General features: G+C 41.5%; 1 protein-coding gene across 7 annotated transcripts in view; it reads right to left on the bottom strand.

Moving 5' to 3' along the window:
- The window catches only part of LOC126072111 (zinc finger protein 14-like), an 87,381-nt gene that overhangs the window by 46,591 nt on the left and 14,697 nt on the right, over positions 1-26,093 (bottom strand). For 2 of the 7 annotated variants that reach the window (XM_049876792.1, XM_049876791.1), the window contains 3 exons: positions 19,394-19,520; positions 18,274-18,403; positions 4,537-17,766 (listed from right to left, as the gene is read on the bottom strand). In XM_049876792.1, coding sequence (XP_049732749.1) covers positions 16,479-17,766; positions 18,274-18,403; positions 19,394-19,520 — 1,545 coding nt within the window. In that variant the 3' untranslated portion in view covers positions 4,537-16,478. Of the gene's footprint in view, positions 1-672; positions 3,019-4,536; positions 17,767-18,273; positions 18,404-19,393; positions 19,521-26,093 lie in introns of those variants that run through there. The other 5 variants (XM_049876797.1, XM_049876796.1, XM_049876795.1 and 2 more) reach the window with 5 other exon arrangements.

The following is a 26,093-nucleotide window of genomic DNA, read 5'->3' as shown; positions in this document are numbered from 1 at the left end:
TATATAAGAAGTCACAGAAGAAGGTTCCAGTGCACCATGGGGCAGAGCAGCTCTGTATAAACCTGTAGGCCCTGTGGCAGGTGTGCACCCCAGGTGGAGCAGCAGCTACCAGTGCAGCCCAGTCCAGCAATTGCAGCCTCAATTCCTGACCCACTGTACTCTCTTTGAGCCACAAAATTACCAAAAGCAGGAATGCTTCAAAACACAGGTTCTGTGCCTGTTCTGGACATAAATCCCATTGCATACAGGTCAGGTTGTGGCTCTGTGGGGGCCCACTATCTCTTTTATCCCCAATGTGGGCCCTACTTCAGCAAAAGCCTACTTCTCATAGCACCATTTAAGAGGGAAATTTTTGTGAAATGGTGGGATGTGGGTTAAAATTTTCTGTGTAGTTTCTGCATTAGCAGCCCGGGGATCATAATAGTTGTGGAGGATAAACAAGTAAAAAAGCTATGAAAAAAATGTTCAGTACAACACTACAAACACTGTATATTTTAGATTCTTGAACAAAACACTGCTTTGCATACAAAGAAGGCTAAAAGGAAATACAATAATGAGAGTGGTGGAAATCTGAGTGATTTTTTGTTGAAATGCAATTTTTCTACAATAAAGCCATACTGCTTTATAATGTGGAAAAATATAAAAACTTAAAAAATATAGCTGATAAAAAAAAAAGACAGTTTAAGACACCAAAAGGTGATGAGATTTTGTAATAAAAGCAATTTTTATATAATGAAACCAAAATAACATTTTGGCACTTATTCAAAATCATGTGCTACAATTGAAAGGGTACTTTGCTTGCAGTCACAGAGTCTCTCCAGTGTGTGAGGTATCATAGAGGACCTAAGGAATGATGGATACTGAAGGCTTCTCATGTCTTTTACATTCATCAGATCTCTCTACAGTATAATGTGTCTCACATTGTCTGAGAATACAAAAAGACTTGGAAATATTTCCATGTTCCTTATATTTACACTCTTTCTGTAAAGTGTGAATTCTCATACATCCAACAGGCTTAAATCTTCACATCTTAGCTAATGGGGGGTGGGGTTAGAGAGGAAGTAAAAACTTCCTCACATTACATGTCCTTAGACTTACATGGTTTCCTCCCAAGTGTCCTCCTTCACGTGTTTGAAAAGACAAGGGATGACCGAGAGCTTCCCAACATTATGTCGTTTCCCTCCAGTGTACCTTCATTATATTGTCTCTCCAGTGTACCTTCTTAGATGCCTTCAAAAGGCTGAGAGAGAACAATACTTTCTCTCATTGCTTACATTGATAAGGACTCTCTCCACTGTGAGTTCTTACGTTTTCTGAGGGATTTTGGCCAACTAAATTGTTTCCCACATTCTTTACATCTATAAGGAATCTCTCCACTATGGGTTCTTGTATGTGTAGTGATCCTTGAGAAATCGCAAAAAGATTTCACGCATTCCTTACATTCATAAAGCCGCTCTCCACTGTGAGTTCTTCTTATATGGTTGATCAGATGTGAGGACTGGTTAAGGGCTTTCCCAAATTCCTTACATTTGTAATGCCTCTCTCCACTGTGAGTTCTTACATATGTAGTAAGGGATGAAGACCAAGTATAGACTTGCCCACATTCCTTACATTTATAAGGAAACTCTCCACTATGGATTCTCACATGTGTAGTGAGGCTTGAGAACTCGTGAAAAGATTTCCCACATTCTACTTTTGGAAAAATCAGCCACTGAACACCCTCTGGAGCCCAGCTCCACTCTGACACACGTCGGTTGGAATCAACTCCATGGCAACTGGTTTTTAGCAAGATAATTAGGAATTGATGGGTTCTTAGTATTTATTACCTTTGCTTTCCATATGGTTTATTTAATTGTAAGCTTATGTTATTTAGTTTTTAACAATGCTCATATTTAACAACTGGCTTGAAAATTTCTTGAAAATTTAACAGTCATTTCCTGTGAGCTGCTGCTAGCCGGTTCCACAACACTGCTGGGTGAGTGGCATTTAGATGTTGGTCTTTTATTTTTCAGTTGCTGTCAACTTGATTCTGACTCCGGTAAATTTATCTGTGTCAGAGTAGAACTGTGCCACATAGGGCTTTCAATGCCTGATTTTTCAGAAGCAGATTGCCAGGCCTTCCTTCCGAGGCATCTCTGGGTGGACTTGAGCCTCCAGTCTTTTAGTTAGCAGTTGAGCTGGCATTAACTATTTGCACCATCGAGGCATACTTACCTACATCTGTTGTGGGGTGCCATTGAGTCAATTCTGACTCATAGCGACCCCATGTAACAGAGTAAAACTGCCCTGTAGGCTTTCTTAGAAACAGATCTTTCTTCTGCCTAGCATACATTTCCCCAGAGAGTTGGTGCACTCACCTCTTTCTCAGGAACAGAAAAATACTCCCAATCACAACACTGACGAGAAAGACAAAGATGAGGGGGCCAATGGTGATTTTTGCAATATTTGATGGGATGTATGAAAGGGGCAGGATGAGACAGAGATTGTAGGGGGCTAACATCCTGGGTACTGTAGCATTGTTTCTCCATGGCTTGCATAGTTAGCTTTTGCATACCCCAGTGATTTTGTGATTTGTGGTTTGTTTCCTCCCTTCTCTCCCATTCTCCATGATTCTATAAAATTTAAAATTAAACCTATGTTCCTCTTGAACAAGCAGAGCAACGATCAATAAGATCTGGGACCAGACAACAAGACAATGGGGGCCCATCTTGTGACCAAAACCAGGGTGGCACTGGAGGACCTCTCAAGAATACCCAGAGAAGGTCAACATGTTTGAAATGTGGTCATCATGCCCCGCCCCCCAAAGGGGAGCTGCCATCCTCCAGATTCTTCAAGCCTAAGGCCTAACCCTATAAAACCCTCCGGTCGGTCTCCAGCAGACAGACTTTGGAGGAGCCCATTCCCCTCTGTCTCTTGTATACCAGTATACAACAAAGCCCTCTTGCTGCTTACCTCACCCTTCTCAGTATTGGCTTTGCATCAGGCAGCGTGAATCTGTGTTTTGTGGTAACACATCCACTGAAATAGAATAAGAAAAATAAAGGTTTCACTTCAATGTGTTCACGCTAGGAATCTCCAGCGCTAAAGTGTCTTGATGTCTGTAATGGTGGGTTATGCTTGTCCTTCCTCTCTTGTCCCTGGTCTTGTCTCTTCTGGTCTCCCAGACGCTTATTTTCTGGCAACCCTGAAATGGCTCACTGGGGCTGGCTGGCAGGCTGGGAGGTCTGTATTCCAGAGATGCCTACTCCTGCCGGACCACGGCCCATCACCAGCCTTCTTCCCACCTCCTCCCAGGGCCCGTGTTATGGACAGGTGACCTGGACAGTCACACAGGACCCCTCGTTTAGCTCAGCACTCCACTGCTGCCACCTGGAAATTCTTAATACTGTTTGAACAAGGAACCTCATGATTTTCTTCTGTGCTGGGCCCTGCAAATTCTGTGGCTGGTCCAATCCTAACCCAGCCCTGTCAATTCCCCAGTAAGTGCCCTGTGGGTGCCAGGATGTCCTGCCCATCCTCACTGGGCAACTGGCCCATTAACAGCTTTGTTCCAGGCACAAAAGGCCACATATCATACGATACCATTTATATGAAATGTCCAGAGTAAAAGACAGAAAGCACATTGGTAGTTGCCAGGGGCTGGGGCAAAGGGGGAATGGGGAGTGACTGCTTAATGAGTAAACCAAAACCAGACCCGCTCCGAGTTGTGCCGATTCTGACTCATGGCGACCCCATGTGTTACAGAGTAGAACTGTGCTTCATCGGGTTTTCTTGGGTGTAATCTTCATGGAAGCAGATCCTAGGCCTTTCTTCTGTGGCACCACTGGATGGATTCAAACTAGTAACCTTTTGATTAGTAGCCAAGTGCAAAGGGGCCTTGGCTTAATGGTTACTAGGTTTAATTAAAAAAAAATTTTTTTTGCCATGGAGTCAATTCTGAATCCGGGTGACCCCAAAGGTGTCAGAGTAGAACTGTGCTCCAGAGGGTTTTCAATGGCTGATTTTTCAGAAGTGGATAGCCAGGCCCATTTTCCAAGGCACCTCTGGGTGGACTCAAACTGCCAATCTTTTTTTGCTGAGTCTGCCTGAAGCTCAAGAAGCTGTAAAGCCTGATTATCTTTCCAGGCTGACTCTCATCTCTCGACATCCTCCTAGAAAAGAAATCCCTCTAATCTACAGATGTTGGACCACATCAGCAAATGAAAGTCCCTAAAGCTTGACTCTACCATGTCATTAAGGTCCACTCTACTTTGAGGAGGAAGCTCTTCCCCAGTTGTATTTTGAATGCTTTCCAACCTGAGGGGCTCATCTTCCGGCACTATATCAATGTTCTGCTGCTATTCATGAGGTTTTCACTGGTTATTTTTTTCAGAAGTAAACCACCAGGTCCTTCGTCCTAGTCTGTCTTTGTCTGGAAGCTCTGCTGAAACCTGTCCACCAAGGGTGAGCTGCTGATATTTGAAATACCGGTGGCAAAGCTTCCAGTATCACAGCAACATGCAAGCTACCACAGTACGACAAACTGACAGACACGTGGTGGAGGCATCTCATGGCGGATCCAAATTCCACTAGGAAACTGCCTCACGCTGAGATGAATTGTATGGTAGACCTTACGGCATACTCAGACTTAAATCACGTCTAGATGGTTCTAGCACCCACCTAACAGTAATATGGGGGACCCTAGTTTTTTGGGTACAAAGGCGGTGTCCTAACTCTAATCAGGTCATTCATACATACTAGCAAAACCTGCAAGATAGATTCAACAACCCTGGCCCAGAAGACAGAAGAGGGTTATGGAGGAGCTATAGGAAAAATAATTATTAGAGGCGAGACTGTGTCTTACATACTTTTGACATGTTGTCAGGAGGGATCAGTCCCTGGAGAAGGAGGACATCATGCTTGGTAAAGTAGAGGGTCAGTGAAAAAGAAGAAGACCCTCAACGAGATGGATTCACACAGTGGCTGCAACAATGGGCTCAAGCGTAACAATTGTGAGCATGGTGCAGGACCAGCGGTGTTTCGTTCCATGGTAAATAGGATCACTGAGTCAGAACCAACTCGATGGCACCTAACAACAACAACAGCACATGCGTCTAAAATCTTGTTTGTTTTTGATTGAGTCCACTATTTGTGCTAAAGGATTCCTCAAGGATTTTGAGTCCTGGTTGCACAATGGTTAAGCGCTCAGCTGCTAACCCAAAGCTTGGCAATTTGAACACATCAGCCGCTCCACAGGATAAAGATGTGGCACTCTGCTTCCATAAGGGTTTACAGCCTTGGAAACCCTATGAGGGTAATTCTCCTCTGTCCTATAGGGTCACTATGAGGTGGAATCGACTGAACGACAATGGGGTTGGTTTTTTTGGTACTATTTTCTCTGGTCATTTAGAGGAAAACCTAGAGGAAACTGTCTCAGTAGAGTGATGTCTAATTATTAAACATGTAAATGATTGCTGGTAGCCTCCCAAACTAAAGGTGAATGTAAAATTTATGCTTTGGCTTTATTACAATTCCTTGCTTCACAGGGTCATAAAGCAGAATCATAATCAAATTGCAATTGTCAAACTGAGGTAAAATATTGAGGGCATCTGTTAACTGAAGGTTACAGAATATTATTCTAGGAGTCTGACTTAGTCATTGAGTGCTGCTGTAACAGAAATACCACAAGTGGATGGCTTTAACAAAGAGAAATTTATTTTTTCAGTCTGTAGGCTAGAAGTCCAAATTCAAGACATCAGCTCCAGGGGAAGTCTTTCTCTGTCAGCTCTGGAGGAAGGTTCTTGTCATCAATCTTCCCTTGGTCTGGGAATTTCTCAGCACGGGAACCTCCAGTCGAAAGGACTCGCTCTGCTCCGGGCACTGCTTTCTTAACGGTATGAGGTCCCCCTGTCTTTCTGCTCGCTTCTTTTATATCTCAGAAGAGATTGGCTCAAGACACAATCCAATCTTGTAGATTGAGGCTTGCCTCATTAACATAACTGCCGCCTATCGCACCTCATTAACATCATAGAGGTAGGATTTACAACTCATAGGAAAATCACATCAGATGACAAAATGGTGGACAATCACACAAAGCTGGGAATCATGGCCTAGCCAAATTGATATACATATTTTGGGGGGATACAATTCAATCCATGACAGAGTCAGCCTATTTTGCAGATGAAAGGTTCTATTCCTGTTCATACTGCAGATTTAACATTTATTGACGGGTCATGTATTCAGGATAAAAGTGGCCACTTAAGGCTTCCTACGCTGTGTGACATGAAATTTTGGAAGCTTGTTTTGTCTAGAATTGTGTCTGCTGCAGTAGACAAATTACCAGCAGTTACTACAGTTTCAATTCTTGGTTCTGGACTTAAAGGAAATGTATATGGTTATATATATGGTTGTTAACCAAAAGGTCAGCAGTTCAAATCCACCAGGTGCTCCTTGGAAACCCTATCGGGCAGTTCTACTCTGTCCTATAGGGTTGCTATGAGTCTAAATCGACTCAAGGGCAAGAAGTTTGGGTTTTTTGGGTTATATATATGTATGTATTTGTTGAATGAATGAGAGAAAAAAAAAAAACTCCAATTGTCCATTTCCTTTTGAGAAGAACATGTTTGGGAATGAACAAAACTTTCCTGTTGTACTGAAAGTAGGCTTCTAAGTTTGCAGTCTGACATGACTTGACAGTGGCCTTTGCAGCTCTGTCAGCAATATCATTGTCTTTAGAAGATTTGTCATTCTGCCTTGTGTGAGCTGTACAAGGAATTACTGATGTCTGAGCAGGCACTCGTAGCCTCTGGCAAAGCAGCTATCAATATTCCAGGAGATATTCTAGTTCCCAATGAAGTCAAAAATCCCCCATTTTTTCCAAAATTGCCCTGTTGTATGACAGATACCAAACACATATTTAATGTCCCAAAACTAAGTAGCTGCTGCTAAGGTTTGACTAATAGTCTGTGTATTATGGACTGAAATGTGTCCCCCCAAAATATGCACAGGATTCCTAACCCCTATACCTGTGGATCTAATCCTATTTGGAAATAGGGTTTTCACTGTTATGTTAATGATGCAATACCAGTGTAGAGTGTCTTATTTCTAATCACTTTTGAGATATAAAAGGGGCAGATTAAGCACAGAGGCAAGCTAGCACAAATGGGGGAATGATAAGATGCCACAAGGAGATCTCCAAAGAAGTGAGGAATGCCGGGCCTGGAGAAGCTGAGAGAAGGATTTTCCTGCAGAGTGGACAGGGAGCCTTCCCCTAAGGCTGGTGCCCTGAATTGGGACTTCTAGCCTCCTAAACTCTGAGAAAATAAATTTCAGTTTTTTGAAACCACCCACTTCCGGTATTTCAGTTACAGCAGCATGAGGAAACTAAGACATTGTCCTTGCCATCCTGCCACCTTTTCCTGGAGTTTGGATTGTTGGCAAGAGAGCCAAGGCAAAGTGCCTAGGGCCAGAGGGGGATTTTGATCTGCTCTGATCCATGATAATAAATTGAGAAAGCCTGATCAAGCCACTGATGGAAATCAGTACGGGCCACACCCATTTTCCAGTAGTTCTGAGTAGAACTGCGCTCCATAGGGTTTTCGAGGCTGTGAACTTTCAGAAGCAGATCGCCAGGCCTTACTTCTGAGGCACCTGTGAGTGGATCTGAACTGCCAGTCTTTTGTAGTCCAGAGTTTAGCTATTTGCACCACTAATTTGTCATATTTGTTCACCATCTCTAGTCATGAGGGCAAGGACTTGACTTCTGGCACTTTTACACCGAGGGACTAGAGCTCCAGGCACTTGGGGCGGGGGTGGGGATGTTCAAAAATTAGCGCTAAGAAAGCTTGGTTCACTCTAGGTCTTGGTTTGAATCTTGATCTAGTTGTCACTCACTTTGGAAACCTCTCAGACTTAATTTCCTTATAAAATGAGACAACAGAAGTATTACGTATACTTCTCTAATGCTCTCAAACCGCTCTCAAAGTCACTCAATGTGTATGTCATGGATTGAATTACGTCCCCCCAAAAATGTGTGTATCAACGTGATTAGGCCATGAATCCCAGTATTGTGTGGTTGTCCTCCATTTTGTGATTATAATTTTATGTTAAGAGGATTAGGGTGGGATTGTAACACCACCCTTACTTAGGTCACCTCCCTGACTCAAGGTCAAGGGAGTTTCCCTGGGGTGTGGCCTGCACCACCTTTTATCTCTTATGAGATAAAAGAGAAGCAAGCAGAAAGTTGGGGACTTCATACCACTAAGAAAGCTGTGCCGGGAGCAGAGTGTGTTCTTTTGGACCCGGGGTCCCAGAATGAAGGAGCTCCTAGTCCAGGGGAACATTGATGAGAAGGCCGACAGAGAGAACTCCATTCCCTCGAGCTGACACCTTGAATTTGGATTTTTAGCCTACTTTACTGTGAGGAAATGAATTTCTCTTTGTTAAAACCATCCACTTGTGGTGTTTCTGTTATAGCAGCACTAGGTAACTAAGACAGTACATTTGGATAGACTAAGAAATAGATTATCAATGCATCTTGATTGCATGTTCTATCAATTTCAGATGGCAGCAGCTGATAAAAATCTTCTATTTCTTCATCTTTGGTGGTTGCTGCATAAATTTGAATAATAATCTTATTAACTGGTTTTCCTTGTAGATGTATGGATGTTATCCTATCACTGACAGCGTTGTACTTCAGGATAGATCTTGAAATGTTCTTTTTCACGATGAATGCAACACCATTCCTCTTCAAGTTGTCATTCTCAGCATAGCAGACTATATGATTGTCCAATTCAAAATGGCCAATACCAGTCCATTTCAGCTCACTAATGCCTAGGATACCGATGTTTATGCGTTCCATTTAATTTTTGACGATTTCCAATTTTCCTAGATTCATACTTCATACTTTCCAGGTTCCGATTATTAATTGATGTTTGCAGCTGTTTCTTCTCATTTTGAGTTGTGCCACATCAGCAAATGAAGGTCCCGAAAGCTTTACTCCATCCACGTTGTTAAGGTCAACTCTACTTTAAGGAGGCAGCTCTTCCCCAGTCATCTTTTGAGTGCCTTCCAACCCTCGGGGGCTCATCTTCCGGCACTATATCAGACAGTATTCCGCTGCTATTCATAAGGTTTTCACTGGATAATGCTTTTCAGAAGTAGACTGCCGGGTCCTTCTTCCTAGTCTGTCTCAATCTGGAAGTTCAGCTGAAATCTGTCCTGCATGGGTGACCCTGCTGGTATCTGAATACTGGTGGCATAGCTTCCAGCATCAGAGCAACACGCAAGCCCCCACAGTATGACAAACTGACAGACACGTGGGGCCTTGGTGATAGAAACAATGATGGATATTGAATGATAGAATTTTGCAAGACCAACGACTTCTTCATTGTGAATACCTTCTTTCACCAACATAAACGGCGGCTATACACGTGGACCTCACCAGATGGAACACACAGAAATCAAATTGACTACATCTGTGGGAAGAGACAATGGAAAAGCTCCATATCATCCGTCAGAACAAGGCCAGGGGCCAACTGTGGAACAGACCATCAATCACTCATATGCAAGTTCAAGCTGAAACTGAAGAAAATCAGAGCAAGTCCACGAGAGCCAAAATATGACCTTGAGCACATCCCACCTGAATTTAGAGACCATCTGAAGAATAGCTTTGGTGCACTGAACACTAGTGACCAAAGACCAGACGAGCTGTGGAATGACATCAAGGACATCATACATGAAGCAAGAGGTCATTGAAAAGACAGGAAAGAAAGAAAAGACCAAGATGGATGTCAGAGACTCTGAAACGTGCTCTTGAACGTCGAGCAGCTAAAGCAAAAGGAAGAATTGATGAAGTAAAAGAATTGAACAGAAGATTTCAAAGGGCGTCTTAAGAAGACAAACTAAAGTATTATAATGACACGTGCAAAGAGCTGGAGATGGAAAACCAAAAGGGAAGAACATGCTCGGCATTTCGCAAGCTGAGAGAACTGAAGAAAAAATTTAAGCCTCGAGTTGCGATAGCGAAGGATTCTATGGGGAAAATATTAAATGATGCAGGAAGCATCAAAAGAAGATGGAAGGAATACACAGAGTCATTATACCAAAAAGCATTACTTGATGTTCAACCATTTCAAGAGGTGGCATATGATCAGGAACCGATGGTACTGAAGGAAGAAGTCCAAGCTGCTCTGAAGGCATTGGCGAAAAACAAGGCTCCAGGAATTGACGGAATGTCAATTGAGGTGTTTCAACAAACAGATGCAGTGCTGGGGGTGCTCACTTGTCTATGCCAAGAAATATGGGAGACAGTTTCCTGGCCAACTGACTGGAAGACCATATTTATGCCTATTCCCAAGAAAGGCGATCCAACCAAACGTGGAAATTATAGAACAATATCATTAATATCACACGCAAGCAAAATTTTGCTGAAGATCATTCAAAAGCAGCTGCAGCAGTATATCGACAGGGAACTGCCAGAAATTCAGGCCGGTTTCACAAGAGGATGTGGAACCAGGGACATCATTGTTGATGTCAGATGGATCCTGGCTGAAAGCAGAGAATACTAGAAGGATGTTTACCTTCTGTGTTTTATGGACTATGCAAAGACATTTGACTGTGTGGATCATAGCAAATTATGGATACCATTGCAAAGAGTGGGAATTCCAGAACACTTAATTCTGCTCATGAGGAACCTTTACATAGATCAAGAGGCAGCTGTTCGGACAGAACAAGGGATACTGATTCATTTCAAGTCAGGAAAGATGTGCATCAGGATTATATTCTTTCACGATACCTATTCAACTTGTATGCTGAGAAAATAATACGAGAAGCTGGACTGTATGAAGAACAGGGCATCAGGACTGGAGGAAGACTCATTAACAAGCTGCGTTACACAGATGACACAACCTTACTTGCTGAAAGTGAAGAGGACTTGAAGCACTTACTAATGAAGATCAAAGACTACAGCCTTCAGTATGGATTGCACCTCAACATGAAGAAAACAAAAATCCCCATGACTGGACCAATGAGCAATATCATGATAAAAAGAGAAAAGATTGAAGTTGTCAAGGATTTCATTTTACTTGGATCCACAATCAACAGCCATGGAAGCAGCAGTCAAGAAATCAAAAGACTCATTGCACTGGGTACATCTGCTGCAGAGGACCTCTCTAAAGTGTTGAAAAGCAAAGATGTCACCTTGAAGATGAAGGTGGGCCTGACCCAAGCCATGGTATTTTCAGTTGCAGCATATGCATGTGAAAGCTGGACAGTGAATAAGGAAGACCAAAGAAGAACTGATGCCTGTGAATTGTGGTGTTGGCGAAGAATATTGAATATACCATGGACTGCCAAAAGAATGAAATCTGTCTTAGAAGAAGTACAACCGGAATTCTCCTTAGAAACAACGATGGCGAGACTGCGTCTTACATACTTTGGACAGGTTGTCAGGAGGGATCAGTCCCTGGAGAAGGACATCATGCTTGGCAGAGTACAGGGTCAGCGGACAAGAGGGAGACCCTCAACAAGGTGGACTGACACAGTGGCTGCAACAATGAGCTCAAGCATGACAACGATTGTAACGATGGCTCAGGACCAGGCAGTGTTTCGTTCTGTTGTGCACAGGGTCGCTATGAGTCGGAACCGACTTGATGGCACCTAACAACAAGAAATAAATGTTGGGAACAGCCTAAGATGGCCTTGCACCAGTATGCTGTGATAAAAGAAAATATAACATACTATATAGCTAAATCGTAAACAACCTCCCTAACATATGAACTTGAAGACGCAACAGACTATTCCGTTGAAGGTTACATCACCTGGTCCTTATTGTGTGACTCCAAATAAGAAAAACTTATATAAACTCCAGACGTGACACTACACGAGAAAAGAAAAGACAGAGGCAGAACACGTGTAATTTCTTACTCAGCTGACTGAGACCAAATCAGAAACAAAGACTGAGACTATGCCTGTAGCTGCTGACCTGGGACCCCAGTTACAAGGGACCTCTGCTGAGCATGAGCTGTGGTCAAGCCTCCCTCACAAGACCACTCATTAAAGGTAAATGCCTCAAATCTAAGGATGTGGACTTCAAAGATTGGACTTTTTTCTTTTTTGAGACTGTATCACCTTAAAACAGCACCCTTTTTTTTTTTTTAATAACAAGGCACTCCATGTCATCTAGATTCTAAAGAAACAAATGTGTACTTTATCAGGTTTTACAATAAGGACACTTTTAAGTTTGAGTGCAGAATATCACTTAAGTATCTACATATATGTATGTATATACACATACCTTTTTTTTTTTGGACTTTATCCTCATTCTCTGATCCTAAATGAATGTCTTATGGTCCTATCTGTGTGCCTTCCCATGACTACTTTGCAATACACTGAGCTTATCCATGATAAACTTAAGCATTCCTTTTATTTTAAAATAAAATCCTGTAAGAAGTTATCACCCTTATAGAGATTGCTGGGGGTTAACGGTGTTAATGGTAACTGAATTAATTCATGTAAAACACTGCCTGATAACGACACATGTTGTCGTTAGTTGACATCAAGTAAACTCTGACTCATGGTGACCTTTTTTATAACAAAATATCGCAGCTCTGCAACATATTCATAAGTGTTGTTTGAATCCATTTCGGTGGTTACTGCATTACTACATATCATTCAGGGTTTCCCTTGTTTTCTCTGACCCACTACCATACATGATGTTCTTTTGTAGCAACTGGTTTTTACTAATATGTCGTAAGCAATATTTTTCACCTTAAGAGAAAAGCAATCCTGTGTAGTGAAAAATTACTTTATACCCAGGATTTCCTGAATGATTGAAATGTCCCTGATGTTTAGAGGATGCCAGAGCACACCACAGAGCATAGTCCAAAGAGGTGATTCAGGGTGTGAGGCTCAAAAGACCTACCACGTGATATCAGCACTATCTCTACCTTAACTTCAGAAAGGGGACTGGGCTGGAGTTAAAACATATGACCAATGATTCAATCATGCCTACATAATGTAACCCCAATAAAAACTCTGGACAGTGAAGTTCTGGTGAACTTCTGGTTGGTGACAGACATATATGCACAGGAGGCAGGAAAGGAGTAAGGCATGCTTAGAACATGGGAACTCAGCATTTGATCCTGCCAAACCTCACCATGTGTGGCTCTGCTTTATGCTGGTCCTGATTTGTATCCTTTTTGCTATATTAAAACTATAAGTAGAGTACTTCCTTAGTTCTGCTTTGTTCTAGCAAATTATTGAACCTGGCGGGAGGGGGGGTGGTGGTGGAGGGTTGGTTGGTTGGGGCAATTTTAACTGGTTAGTCAGAAGTCTGGGTGATTCCAAGAGCCCCCAAATTTTTGGTTGGTGTCTGCAATCTTGGGCACACTTGGCATTCTAAAGCTGTGTCCATTCATGTGTTAGATCAGACCTTGCTCCGGTTGGTTAGAGTCAAAACAGTTACATCTGCAGTTGTTTGATGTCAGAGAAGATATTTAGAGTTGGCATGAGAGGCACAGAAGCTCCTACACTGAGGGGGAGCAAGTTGGCCACCAAGAGCTTACTAGGCATTACTAGGTGTTGGTTTATCAGCAACAGAAAACCAATAAAGTAAAAATTCACACTTTGACCACTGTTTGTTATTGCTTTATAGCTTCTGCTGCAGATATCCCATTTTTGCCTGTTGTGTGATAATGGAACAGGGCCTTACATTCCTCCTTTGCCAGGTATCAGTGTATGTAGAACAGTGAAGGACACTGCAGGAAGAAGGAGCTTTCATTTCCGGTTCCAGTGTGATCACTTGCCAGGCTCCTGGAGAGGGCAGTGAGTCCCACACTAGCTCTGTGTGGGCTGTTCAGTGCAGGATTCCTGCAGGCCCGGCATTTTGACACTGCAAGGTTTCTCCACCTTTCAATTTGGGCAGTAGTGGCACAGCCTGAGCTCCATACAATTGGGCCTGTGGACTAATTCAGGTGCTACATCCCACATGCTGTCTTCACCTGCCAGGTTAGCTGCCAACCCGTATCTCCCCACTAAAGCCAGAGGCAAAGAGAAGTATGCTATATTGCTCTCAAAGACAGTCTCTACAGATGCCAGTAGCAACTGGAATTAGACACTCCTGGTGGAATACAGGAAACCCTGGTGGTGTAGTGGTTAAAAGCTACATCTGCTAACCAAAAGGTTGGCAGTTGAAATCTGCCAGGTACTGCTTGGAAACTCTATGAGGCAGTTCTACTCTGTCCTATAGGGTCACTATGAGTTGGAATTGACTTAACAGCAACTGGTTTGGTTTTTTTGTTTCGGTGGAATATAAAATGGCACAGCCCCTTTGAGAAACAGATTGGAAGTTTCTTATAAGGGCAATCATACACCTACCATGACACAGCAATCCCACTCACAGGGATATACATGAGAAAAAATGGAGGCTTATGTTCACATAAAACCCTGTGCATGAATGTTCATACTAGTTTTATTTAAAAAGGCAAAAAACAGGAAACTCAAATATTCTTGGCCTGATAAATATGCAAAGTGCGGTATGTATATACAATGACATAGTACAGAGCAGTAAAAAGGAACAAACTGCAGATACATCCATCATCATGAGTGACTCTCAAATTCATTATACTAATTGACAAGATCCAGAATCTAGAACCTACAGATAGCATGACACGTACAGAGACAGATGCCAGGGATTCATGACAAAAAAAGTGGCAGTGTTAGGGAATTTTTTGGAGGAAAGAGCTGTTAGGTATTTTCACTGTGGTACTGGTTATATAACTTACTATATTTGTCAAAACTCATACCACTGTACAATTCAAAAGCAAATTAATATTTTTAAATTTAAAAAATTGTAAAAGTAAAGAACAATGGCTGCAGAAAACTTTTAAGGTAGGGAGAAACAAAAAGAGTAATCACTTAATCTCACCTTTGGGGCAGATCTTTACAGGCTGATTTGTCTGTACATGTTAATTTTAAATAAATCTGCCACCCTATGTACACATTATTTTATACCCTGCCTATCAATCATTAAGCTATGGTTGCCTCTTCTGTGGAGTAAATTTTCCCGAAAAATTCATTTAGTGGCAGTACAATACCAGGACATGTAAAAAACAAAACAGAGCATTGCCATCAAGTTGATTCCCACTCACAGCGACCTTATAGGACACAGCAGAACTGCCCCACAGGGTTTCCAAGGAGCGCCTAGTACATTTGAGCTGCCAACCTTTTGGTTAGCAGCCGTAGGTCTTAATCACTATGCCACCGAGGCTTCTGCTGGGACATGTAGCCAGGTATTTATCTAAAAACTTTCTTACTGTAGGATACTGATACCATTTCCCCGCTTTCACTATTTCCACAATCTAGCACTATTATGAAGGTACATCATTACAATGCCCAAGGTTTTCCACAGGATGATTCTCAAAGGGGAATTGCTGGGCCAATGGGACGCTTAATTTGAAAGCTTTTGCTACCTATAGCCTCCATTTCCCAAGCCCCTTACACGAGAAGTCATGAAGATCCTAGAGCACCATGGGGCAGAGGAGCTCTGTATAAGCCTCCAGGCCCTGCAGCAGGTGCACAGCCCAGGTGAAGCAGCAGCTACCTGTGCAGCCCAGTCCAACAACTGCAGCCTCAACTCTTGGGGTTCTGTACTCTCCTGGAACCACAAAATTACCAAAAGCAGAAATGTTTCAAAATACAGGTTTCATGCCTGTGCTGGACAGACGCTCCACTGCCTCTAGGTCAGGTTTTGGGTCTGTGCAGGCCCATCATCTCTACGTATCCTCAATGTGAGCCCTCCTTCAACAAAAATCCTGCTCACAAACCATTTGAGAGGGATATTTTTGTGAAATGGTGGGATATAGGTTAAAATTTTCTGTGCAGTTTCCTCATTAGTAAACCAGGGATAATAGTTGTGGAGAATAAATAAGAAAAGCAATGAAACAAATATACGGTAAAGCAGTACACACACTGTATAATCCAGATCCTCCAAGAAAGCACTGCTTTGCATACAAAGAAGGCTAAAGGAAAATACCCAAAATAATGACACTGGTGGAATTCTGAGGGATTTTTGTTTTTCCTTAAAATTTTCTGATAACATGTTACTATATTGAGAACATACTGCTTTAGAATATGAAAAAATATAAAAAATTTAAAAACATAGTTAATAAAAAACACCATACACAGTTTAAGACATCAAGGTGTGATGAGATTTTGTAATAAAGACAATTTTTACATAACAGAACCAAAATAACATTTTGATACTTATCCAAAGTCATGCACGACAACTGAAGCAGCTGTTTACAGTTGCTGAGTCTCTCCAGTGTGTGAGGTATCACAGATGTCCAGAGGAAGGACGGACACTGAAGGCTTCCCTTGGCTTTTATATTCATAGGATGTGTCAGATGCATTATATATATTTATATATATATATATATTATTTCTCTCCGTTGTAGCTCCTCACGTTTTCAAATGGTGGAGAGAGAAATAAAGATGTCCCCTCATTCCTTACATTCATAAGGCCTCTCTCCACTGTGGGTTCGTACATGCCTAGTGAGAGCTGAGGGCCAACTAAAGGCTTTCCTACATTCTTTACATTCATAAGGCCTGACTCCATTGTGAGTTCTTTTATGTTTAGTGAGGGATGAAGAAGAAATAAAGACTTTCCCACATTCCTTACATTCATAAGGTCTCTCCCCACTGTGAGTTCTTACATGTTTAGTGAGGGATGATGACTGGCTAAAGGCTTTCCCACATTCCTTACATTCATAAGGCCTCTCTCCACTGTGAGTTCTTATATGTGTAGTGAGGGCTGAGGGCCAACTAAAGGCTTTCCTACATTCTTTACATTTATAAGGCCTCTCTCCTCTGTGAGTTCTTATATGGAAAGTGAGATGTGAGGACCGGTTAAAGGCTTTCCCACATTCCTTACACTCGTAAGGCCTCTCTCCACTATGAGTTTTTATATGTCTATTGAGGGGTGAGATATCACAAAATGACTTCCCACATTGCTTACATTCATAAGGCTTCTCTCCACTGTGAATTCTCATATGTGTAGTGAAGGATGAGGAATAAAAAAATGCTTTCCCACATTCCTTACATTTATAAGGCCTCTCTCCACTGTGAGTTCTTGTATGTGTATTAAGGCTTGAAGACCTAGTAAATGCTTTCCCACATTCCTTACATTTATAAGGCCTCTCTCCACTGTGAGTCCTTTTATGTTTCCGGAGGGATGAGGAACAACTAAAGACCTTCCCACATTCCTTACATTCATAAGGCCTCTCTTGACTGTGAGTTCTTAAACGTTTACTAATAAGTGAAGAACTAAAGGCTTTTCCACTTTGAGTTTTTTTATGTTTAATGAGGACTGAGTCTTTTCTAAATTCTTCACATTTAAATGGCTTCTCTCTACTGTGAGTTCTTGCATGTGTAACGAGGGATGAGGAACAACTATAGACTATCCCACATTCCTTACATTTATAAAGTTTCTCTACAGTAAGAGTTTTCACATGAGTGCCTAGGTAAGAGGAACTACTGCAGGCTACTCCACATTCCTTACACTGATAGGTATTGCACCCAGTGTGATAACTGATGTGATGATTAAATGATGAATGATCCACAAAGGTTTTTTTACACCCATGACATTCAGAAGAATATACTCTAGCAAGAGTTTTTTTGAGCCTGGTAAGATTTGCAATCTGGCTGAAAGGTTTTCCACACTGATTACCTTCTTTACTTTTCTTTATCTTATCTTCTTTACTTTCATGGAGGATTTCTACCGTATGACTTCTGTTAAAAATAGGCAGCATGGTATTAGAATTAAATATATCATTTTACAGTTACACACACACACACACAAAAAAAAAACACACACAAAAAAAAACCCAAACCAAACCCATGCTGTTGAGCTGATTCTGACTCACTGCAACCCTGTAGGACAGAGTAAAACTGCCCCATGAAGTTTCCAAGGCTGTAATCTTTACAGAAGTAGATTGCCACATCTTTCTCCTGCAGAGTGGTTGACGGGTTCAAACCACTGATCTTTTGGTTAGCAGATCAGTGTTTAACCACTGCAGTACCACGACTCTTTTACTACTTGATAATGGCACTTTCTGATAATTGTGTACGAGTGAAATATGTTTCAAATCCTCAATATCTGACTCATTTACGGAACTGTGTAAAGTTATAGGAACATACTATTAAGAGCTGGTTTCTCGCTGTCTCTCACACAGACACATGTCATTAACTTAAAGACTCTCCTGAGGCAATACTCTCTCTCATGTGAATGATACTTACCTCACAGGGTTCCCCTGGTTGTTGTGCTGATCTTTAATGCCATGGAATTCACAGATCTCTCCTAACATGGAACACCAGGAGTCATTCTTCATGAATTGCAATACATGTTCATTATTACCCTGCTGAGAAACTAACCCAATAATTTTAAGTAGGGTTTCACAATATGAAACAAAAAAGTAAGGGAATTTAATGAGGAATAAGGCATCTGTGAATACAGACAGCTCTGAGACATTTGGGTGTTCCAGAATTTCTGGCAATGGTCAAAAAGAATAAGGAATTTGCCAATAATTCCATGACAAGTGAGAGTGATGGTGACATAAATAGCATGTAATAAGGAGAAGAAAATATAAGTTATTGGAAACAATGCATGTAAGCAAAGGTAATACTGAAAGATGAAATGGAGAAGGTCTTTTCCCATGAACACAGAAGGTGTGAAAAGATTAATGAAAAATCAAAAAAGCAAGCTCAGGCATGTATGGAAATTCAGCCTCCTCAAAGCGAAGAAACTTTTTTGTGCTGTTTTATTCAAATATAATTCCCTTCATGCAGGGCTTGTCTTTCAAAGGATTCTTGCTTTCTTGGTGCTCCCTGACACATGGCTCCAGGTAAGTCTTAACTCCGCTTTTCTTAGATCTTTCCCTAGGAGAACAAATGGGTGTGGCTGATCAGGTGCTCACAAGGAAAGGCAGATCATGAGGGAAGACAGTGGACAGCAACATTTCCCTAACATTGCGCCAATCCTTTGGTCTCCAGAGTCTCTACAGACGGACAGATGTGAACTTACTTACAGGAAAATAGTCACATCTAATTTGTAATAGACAGAGTAAAACTCTAACAAGGTCCTAAGCCACAAATCTCTGTGTCACAAAGTGAACCCTGAAGCCAACTTACAACACTTAATAAGCTTCCAGGCTTTTATCCAGAAGAGTGATACAAAGTCAGTTTAATACATAAATTCTGCTTTCAGGAGGAAGCCACTAGAGTCTAAGCTCCATGATAGCAGTGAACATACTTGTAATCGTATTCGCCAATGTATTCTCATTCCTCAACACAAATCCTGGAAAAACGTTGATGAGTATATTTAATCACTAACGTAAAAAAAAACAAATGTCCACTTTACCAATTGAGGCCAGGTTCCTGAAGGTTTCCACCATCACATCTCTGTAGAGTTTCCTCTGAGCAAAATCCAGCAAAGCCCACTCTTCCTGGGTAAAGTCCACGGCCACATCCTCAAACACCACTGAGTCCTGAAACAGCCCACATATTCTGGATCAGCAAGTACCACCTTCCCCAGTGTGTGCAAAGCATGAGTGAGGCTGTCAGTCCAGAGGAATGGTAAGTTCACAGGAAGGTTACACAATGTTCTGTGTTCTATTTTGAAGTTTGGCCATCAGACCCTTCCCTCTGCTGTCTACTTTTACATCCTGACTCTTGGTTTCCATCTTGCAGGTTTAACAGTACTTCTACCACACTGAACTTATCTCTTCATGGTTTGACTACGATCAATTCCAGTCTTATTCCTCTTCATCTCTGTGATCCTGAACAACCAGAACACATAGCCAAAGGCCAAAAAAATCCTCCACGAATGTAAAACTTATTTCTACATTCAGGTCATCATTTCCTTGTGGAAAAAAACAATTTCATTGCCTTCCATAAAACCCACCATAACATTCCACAAAATACGAAGCACAGGGTGAAAGCAGGATGAGATATTAATAATTAGGAAACACTGAGGGACTGGCAGCTTTTCCTCTTGCCCTTCACCTGCCATGGCAGGTCCAGGGGCCCACACAAAGAAACTGACAACCTAGATCTGAGCTGCTTGTATTTTCTTGAAGAACCCGAGTCATAAGGAAATGACAAGCATTTGCCAAAAACAGAGTCCGCTTTTTGAGAGTCATAAAGTTTTGCATGTTTGTCACTTATTTTTTTTTAATAACTCAGCACTTGGCTGACGTGCTTTCTGACCCTTGCATGGAGACAGGCAAGGGGATTGATAGTTAAACAGAACTCTGCTAACAGAGAATGTGAGAATCTATATCTTCACACAATTCTCACACTTTCTAGCCAATTATGAATGATCACTCCACTGAACAAAGATACACCCTAGACATACACACAAACACATTCTAATGTTTTAAGATGACAAAAATCCCTATTTCTTACAAAGGCCATAATAGCAGGCCCTTGTATTTCCTGAGCATGAAGAATAGGTCAAGATTTCTTTCTTGTAAGCAAGTTAATTGAAGAGCAGAAGGTTTAGGAGTTCATGTGCCTAGGAATCCTAGGAAACTTACACAGCAGGCCTCTGGAGGCTCTATTTCAAAATTTTCTCACATAAGCAGTCCTTGAAAGGTACATGACAACTCAAACCCTGACCAGTGGAAACTCCTGAGCTATAGTGTCCCCTCATGGAGTAAACCCTTTGAAATAGCTTGAATGAATTCATTCCAAACGCAGGGAGGAGAGATACGGCTGGTAAAGGACACTTCTAATGCTAATATTGGACTCAAAGCAGAGCAGCTATAGAAGAGAAGAGAGAAAAGCTCCTCTTGTCAGGGCATCGGTTGAAGGGAGCTGCCTAGGTCATCTGTCATCATTCCTGGTATGATGGTGTCAAAACAAACTTCCATCCTCAGGCAAAATTAAAGTCTCCTCCACTGCAGTGGACCAGCTTACATATTAAAGCCATCAAAAATCTTATATGGTGGATGGGAGGGTGGGAGAAGGAAGATATATGTATATATATATGCGCTTGACAGACACAGAGCCTCTGTTAAGGGTGAGGGAAAAAAATCAGGACAGTTAATTGTGATGGTTGAACAATGTGATGAACATAATTAATGTCACTGAATTAGACATGTGAAGATTATAGAAATGGCAAATATTTTGCTACCTACACATTTATCAGGAAAAAAAAAATTCTAACAGCCACTACCACAATGTATTAATGATAATATGTTCCATTTATTGACTGACTACAATGTGGGAAAAGTTTTGCAAAAGTATTTGACATGCTAGCTCATTTATTTCTCATAATGACTGTATTAAACACGTATTACTTGAAACAGTTCATAGCTGAGGAAACGATCAATCACATGTTCAACGCTGCCCAACTAAATGTGGCTGAGTCAAGGTCAGAATGCAGGCCAATTTGTTTTTGAAGCCTAAATTCCTCACAACTCCATTTCTGTTAATATGTAAACAGCTTTTTCGTTATTCTGGCTCTTATTCTCCAATAAAACCATGGGTGACCTAGAGCACGACTGGGCATTAGAGACTTGAGCCAAATGAAACATCTTATACAATTCAGACAACCTTGAGCTCTTTCAACTGGCAAAGCCCTTTGTCTCAGGCAGGATGCTTACCTCCAGGGACTTACCCTGGCTCCTTCATTTAATAAAGCTGATTTAGGTAATATTCCATAAAGCCTGCTTTATGTGAGCAAAGTACATAGAGTAATGGAAAAAAAAATATCTGGACACATAAATATCTGGACACATAAATAGAGATCATAAATTCTATGCGTATGGACAGTAAATAATAAAAAAAATATGCCGGGTGGCAGTGAAGTTCTATGGAAAATGAAGCACAGTAAAAGATAAGGAGGAACTTACCCAGCATATTTATCCTTAGTGTAGGGAAGACGGAAAAGCAAAATAACCACGTCAGAAAACACATAGTGAAACTTGGCTTGTTAAGAGAAAAGAAAATCATACTTTCAATTCTAAAAAATTAGAACCAGACAGTGATGATTTTAAAACAATATAGATTTCAGATGGTCAACTTCAAACAGAGGCACAGGAGTCAAAGGGCTCTACTGCCTTCCTCACTGCCCAGGAGAGGGTGGAAATATTGCTTACTTTAAGAGAAGAAGGAAAGCTTATTAGAAATAGGCTAAATACAAATTGGGACACTGGAAAAAGAAGGCAGGATACATTAATAATGTAAAGAAAAAAACACTGAAAATAAAGATAGTACTAATAACGGAAAAAGCAAATGAAGACTTTACATTTCCAGTCTGGCATGCAGCTTGGAAGTCGTCACACTCATCCTCACTACAGAAAAAAGCAAAACAGAACATCAACCACTCCTCTTAGATCTATCAAAAACTTGTGGTTACGGGGCAGTTCTTGAGCAAAAAATTAGAGACACAGACAGACAAATGCAGAAATTGACACTACAGTGGCAAAATCCCAAGAGGAGAAACTGCTGCTGGAGCCAGGAACGGGGCAGAAGAATTTACAACTGAACCGATGAATAAGATGAAGCTAAATCTAGATCTGCTTGAGAGTTTAACAGAAATGGGGGGGGGGGGGCTCAGTCATAGCAAAGTCCCTAAACATACCTGAGTTTTACCTCCAGGAGCTCTATTGGGTCCTTGTAGTGAAGATAACAGAAAAATCCCCTTATGCTTCCAGCAGAAGAAGGGGAAAAATAGCCACTTGGAAATATGCCCAAACCATTCTGTTCTTCTTAACGAGGCCTTTCCTCAAAGGAAACTAGTTTAGCAGAGTTTTAACCAACTGCAGAAAAGAGACTTGACCTACAGAAGAGTGAGATTAAGAAGTACAGCAGACTTGTCTTCACAGACAAAGTGACATGGGGGAAGAGAAATGCACAACTTCAACCGTATCTAGGATTCCTGTCTCACCTAAGAGCTAGGGGGAGCTAAGATGGTCAGAATCCAGGAGCAAAGAATCAGTAAAAGACTGAAATCTAATCCCAGGACTACAGAATGCTTCCTTTCCCCCACACCTTTATCACCACATCCATAGAGTTCCTGTATAGTAAAAGGGGATTAAAACTGAAAGAACTGCAGGTTTAAATCCTTATTTAAGAACTCTCTAGGGAACCCCAAAGACAAAAGAGGAGAGAAATACAAGGAAAGTGGAGGAAATTTTCCTCTCCTACCTATAGTTACAGAAAACACAGTCTAACTTCTAGCCAGATAAACATAAAACCACACACAAATGGCCTATTTACCACAGTCCCTTTTACCCACTACATCATACCCATTTTTCAACAAAAAATTACAAGGCACACTAAAAACACAGCTTGAATAGACCAAGCATCAGACCCAGACTCAGATGTGGCTGAGATTTTGAATTTATCAGACAAGAAATTAAAACAACTGTGAATCATATGATAAAGCCTGCAATAAAAAAAATAGGCCACACGTAAGAAGAGAAAGCTAATGGGCGCAGAGAGATGGAAACAGTATAAAAATCAACGAGAAATGCTAGAAATCAAAAACACTATAACAGAAATGAAGAATGTCTTTAATGGAATCAGAAACACATCAGACACAATCAAGGAAAAAAAAATCAGTGAGCTTCAAGATATGTCCACAGAACATCCAAAACTGAAATGCAAAGAGTCAAAAGACAGGGAAAAAGAGGAGGGTGGGGTGGGATAGAATATCCAAGAACCGTGAAACAAAACGTATAACCTAAGCATAATGAGAATACCCAAAGGAGAATAGAGAGAGAAACGAATAGAAATATTCAGAAGAATGGCTAAAATCTTACAAAATTAATGACAGACACCAAACCACAGATCCCTAAGCTCAGAGAATGCCAAGCAGAATAAACACAAAAAGTCTACACCTAGGCATACCATATTTAAACTGCAGAAAAACAAAGGCAGAAAATCCTGAAAGAAGTCAGAGGAGAAAACACACCCAACCTATGGGGAAGCAAGGTTAAAGTTTTCAGAAGCCATGCAAGCAAGAAGAGAGTGGAGTTAAATACTGAAAGTACTAAAACAAACAAACAAAAAAAACCCCACCAAACTGAATTCTGCATCCAGCAAAATTGTCCTTTAAAAGTGAAGGAATAATATAGATGTTGTCAGACAAACCAACATTTAGGGAATTTGTTGACAGTATATCTGTCTTGTAAGAACCGTTACAAGAAGTTCTCCATAGATAAGAAGGAAAATGATACAGATCAGAAACTAGGATACTTAGCATCAGAGAAGAAGAAAATGAAGGTAAAATAAAATCTTTTATTTTTCTCATATATAATTCATCTCACAGATAACATTTTATTAAAAATAATGCCAAAATAGATTCAGTCATTATAGTTTATATATAAGAGAAATGAAGAACAGAAATATTATAAGGGACAAGAGTGAGGGACTGGGAATACTGTTATTCCTGAAGTGGCATAGTGTATGTCTATAGCAGCTATCTGGTGCTGCTATAAAACAGAAATGCCACAGTGGATGGCTAGCAGTCCAAATTCAGGAAGCCAGCTTCAAGGGAAGGCTTTCTCTCTCTATTGGCTTTGGGGGAAGGTCCTTGTCATCAATCTTCCCCGGTTGAGGAGCTTCTCAGCCCAAGGACCCTGGTTCCAAAGGACGTGCTATTCTCCTGGCTCTTGTTTCTTCGTGGTAAGAGGTCCCCATGTCTCTCTGCTCGCTTCTCTCTTTCGTGTTTCAAAAGAGATTGACTTAAGACAAAACCTAACCTTGTAGATTGAGTCCTGCCTCATTAACATAACTGCCTCTAATCCTGCCTCCTTAACATCACAGGGGTAGGATTTAAAACATATGAAAATCACATCAGATGACAAAATGGTGGACAATTACATAATGCTGGGAATCATGGCCTAGCCAAGTTGACACACATTTTGGGGGGACACAATCCAATCCATAACATTCCACCCTTTGGCTCCCCAAAATTTATGTGCTTGCTACATGTAAAACACATTCACCTCATCATAGCATAGCGAAAGTCTTAATTCAACTCCAAGTCCAAAATCTAAAAGTTCCTCTTCATCTGTGAAATCCAGTTTACAAATTATGTGCTTTCAAAGTACAATGGTGGAACACGCACAAGCTAGACATTTCCATTACAAATGAGAGAAACCACAGGGGAAGAAGAGATAACAGGCACCAAGCAAGTCAACAGAACTCATTACATTAGCTCTCAAGATGTGAAAATCATCCTCCGTTCTCTGAGACCATTTAGGCAAGGGCCATGCCCTCCAGACTCTGGGTCTTGGCCACACGCTCTGGATTCTGCATGGAGGCTTCTTGGCCCTGAGCTTCAACTCTACCTTCCAGGCCACTGGAATGGTAACTCTGCTCCCTCGGCTTTGGGTGGCCCTATTGTCCATCTAAGTGGCGACTCCACCCTTTGAGACTGAGGCAGCTCTGCTTCCTGAGTTCCTTGACTCTTCAGGTTCTGCTTTCTGGTCCCTTGGCCTCCTGGCCCCTTGGGCTTCATTGCCCTTGTCTGCCCTGCTTGGGTAAGTGTTCCAAAGCTCTTTAGCTACACTGATAAGTGCCTGGAGGTACCCCGCTCTGCCAGTAAACTTGGACTGAAAGGCACTCAGCTCCCTTGCTCTGTGGATCAGCAAGCCTAGCTCTACTGATAAGTGCCTGGAGGCACCCCACTCCACCAGGAAGCCTCCTACCAAAGGCACTCTGTTCTCTCGCTCCAGTACTGTCTCGTGCTCGTTTCCTGGTTCTGATGCTGCTGGTTCTCTGCTGCTGCTGGTTCTCTGCTGCTGCTTCTTGCCATATATACAATCTCCAGAGTTAACAGTTCTCCTCAGTTCCTTCTGAGTCCTTACCAGAATTGTCTTTGATGTCTATAATCCCACCAGCAGTTTCTTCAAGGCAATCTAGGCTTTTACTATTAGGCACTTTAAAACCCTTCCAGCCTCTGTCCATTCAGAGTTTCAAAACAGCTTCCACATTTTAGGTATCTGTCAGAGCAGCACCCCACTCTCTTGGTATCAAATTCTGTCTTAGTTATCTAGTGCTGCTATAACAGAAGTACCACAATTGGATGACTTTAACAAAGAGAA

The sequence above is a fragment of the Elephas maximus genome, chromosome 3, assembly GCF_024166365.1.
Source record: "Elephas maximus indicus isolate mEleMax1 chromosome 3, mEleMax1 primary haplotype, whole genome shotgun sequence".
In the NCBI taxonomy this organism is placed as follows: Eukaryota; Metazoa; Chordata; class Mammalia; order Proboscidea; family Elephantidae; genus Elephas; species Elephas maximus.
The sequence above is the reverse complement of the archived record's forward strand: the minus strand, read 5'-3'. Positions and strand labels throughout refer to the sequence as shown.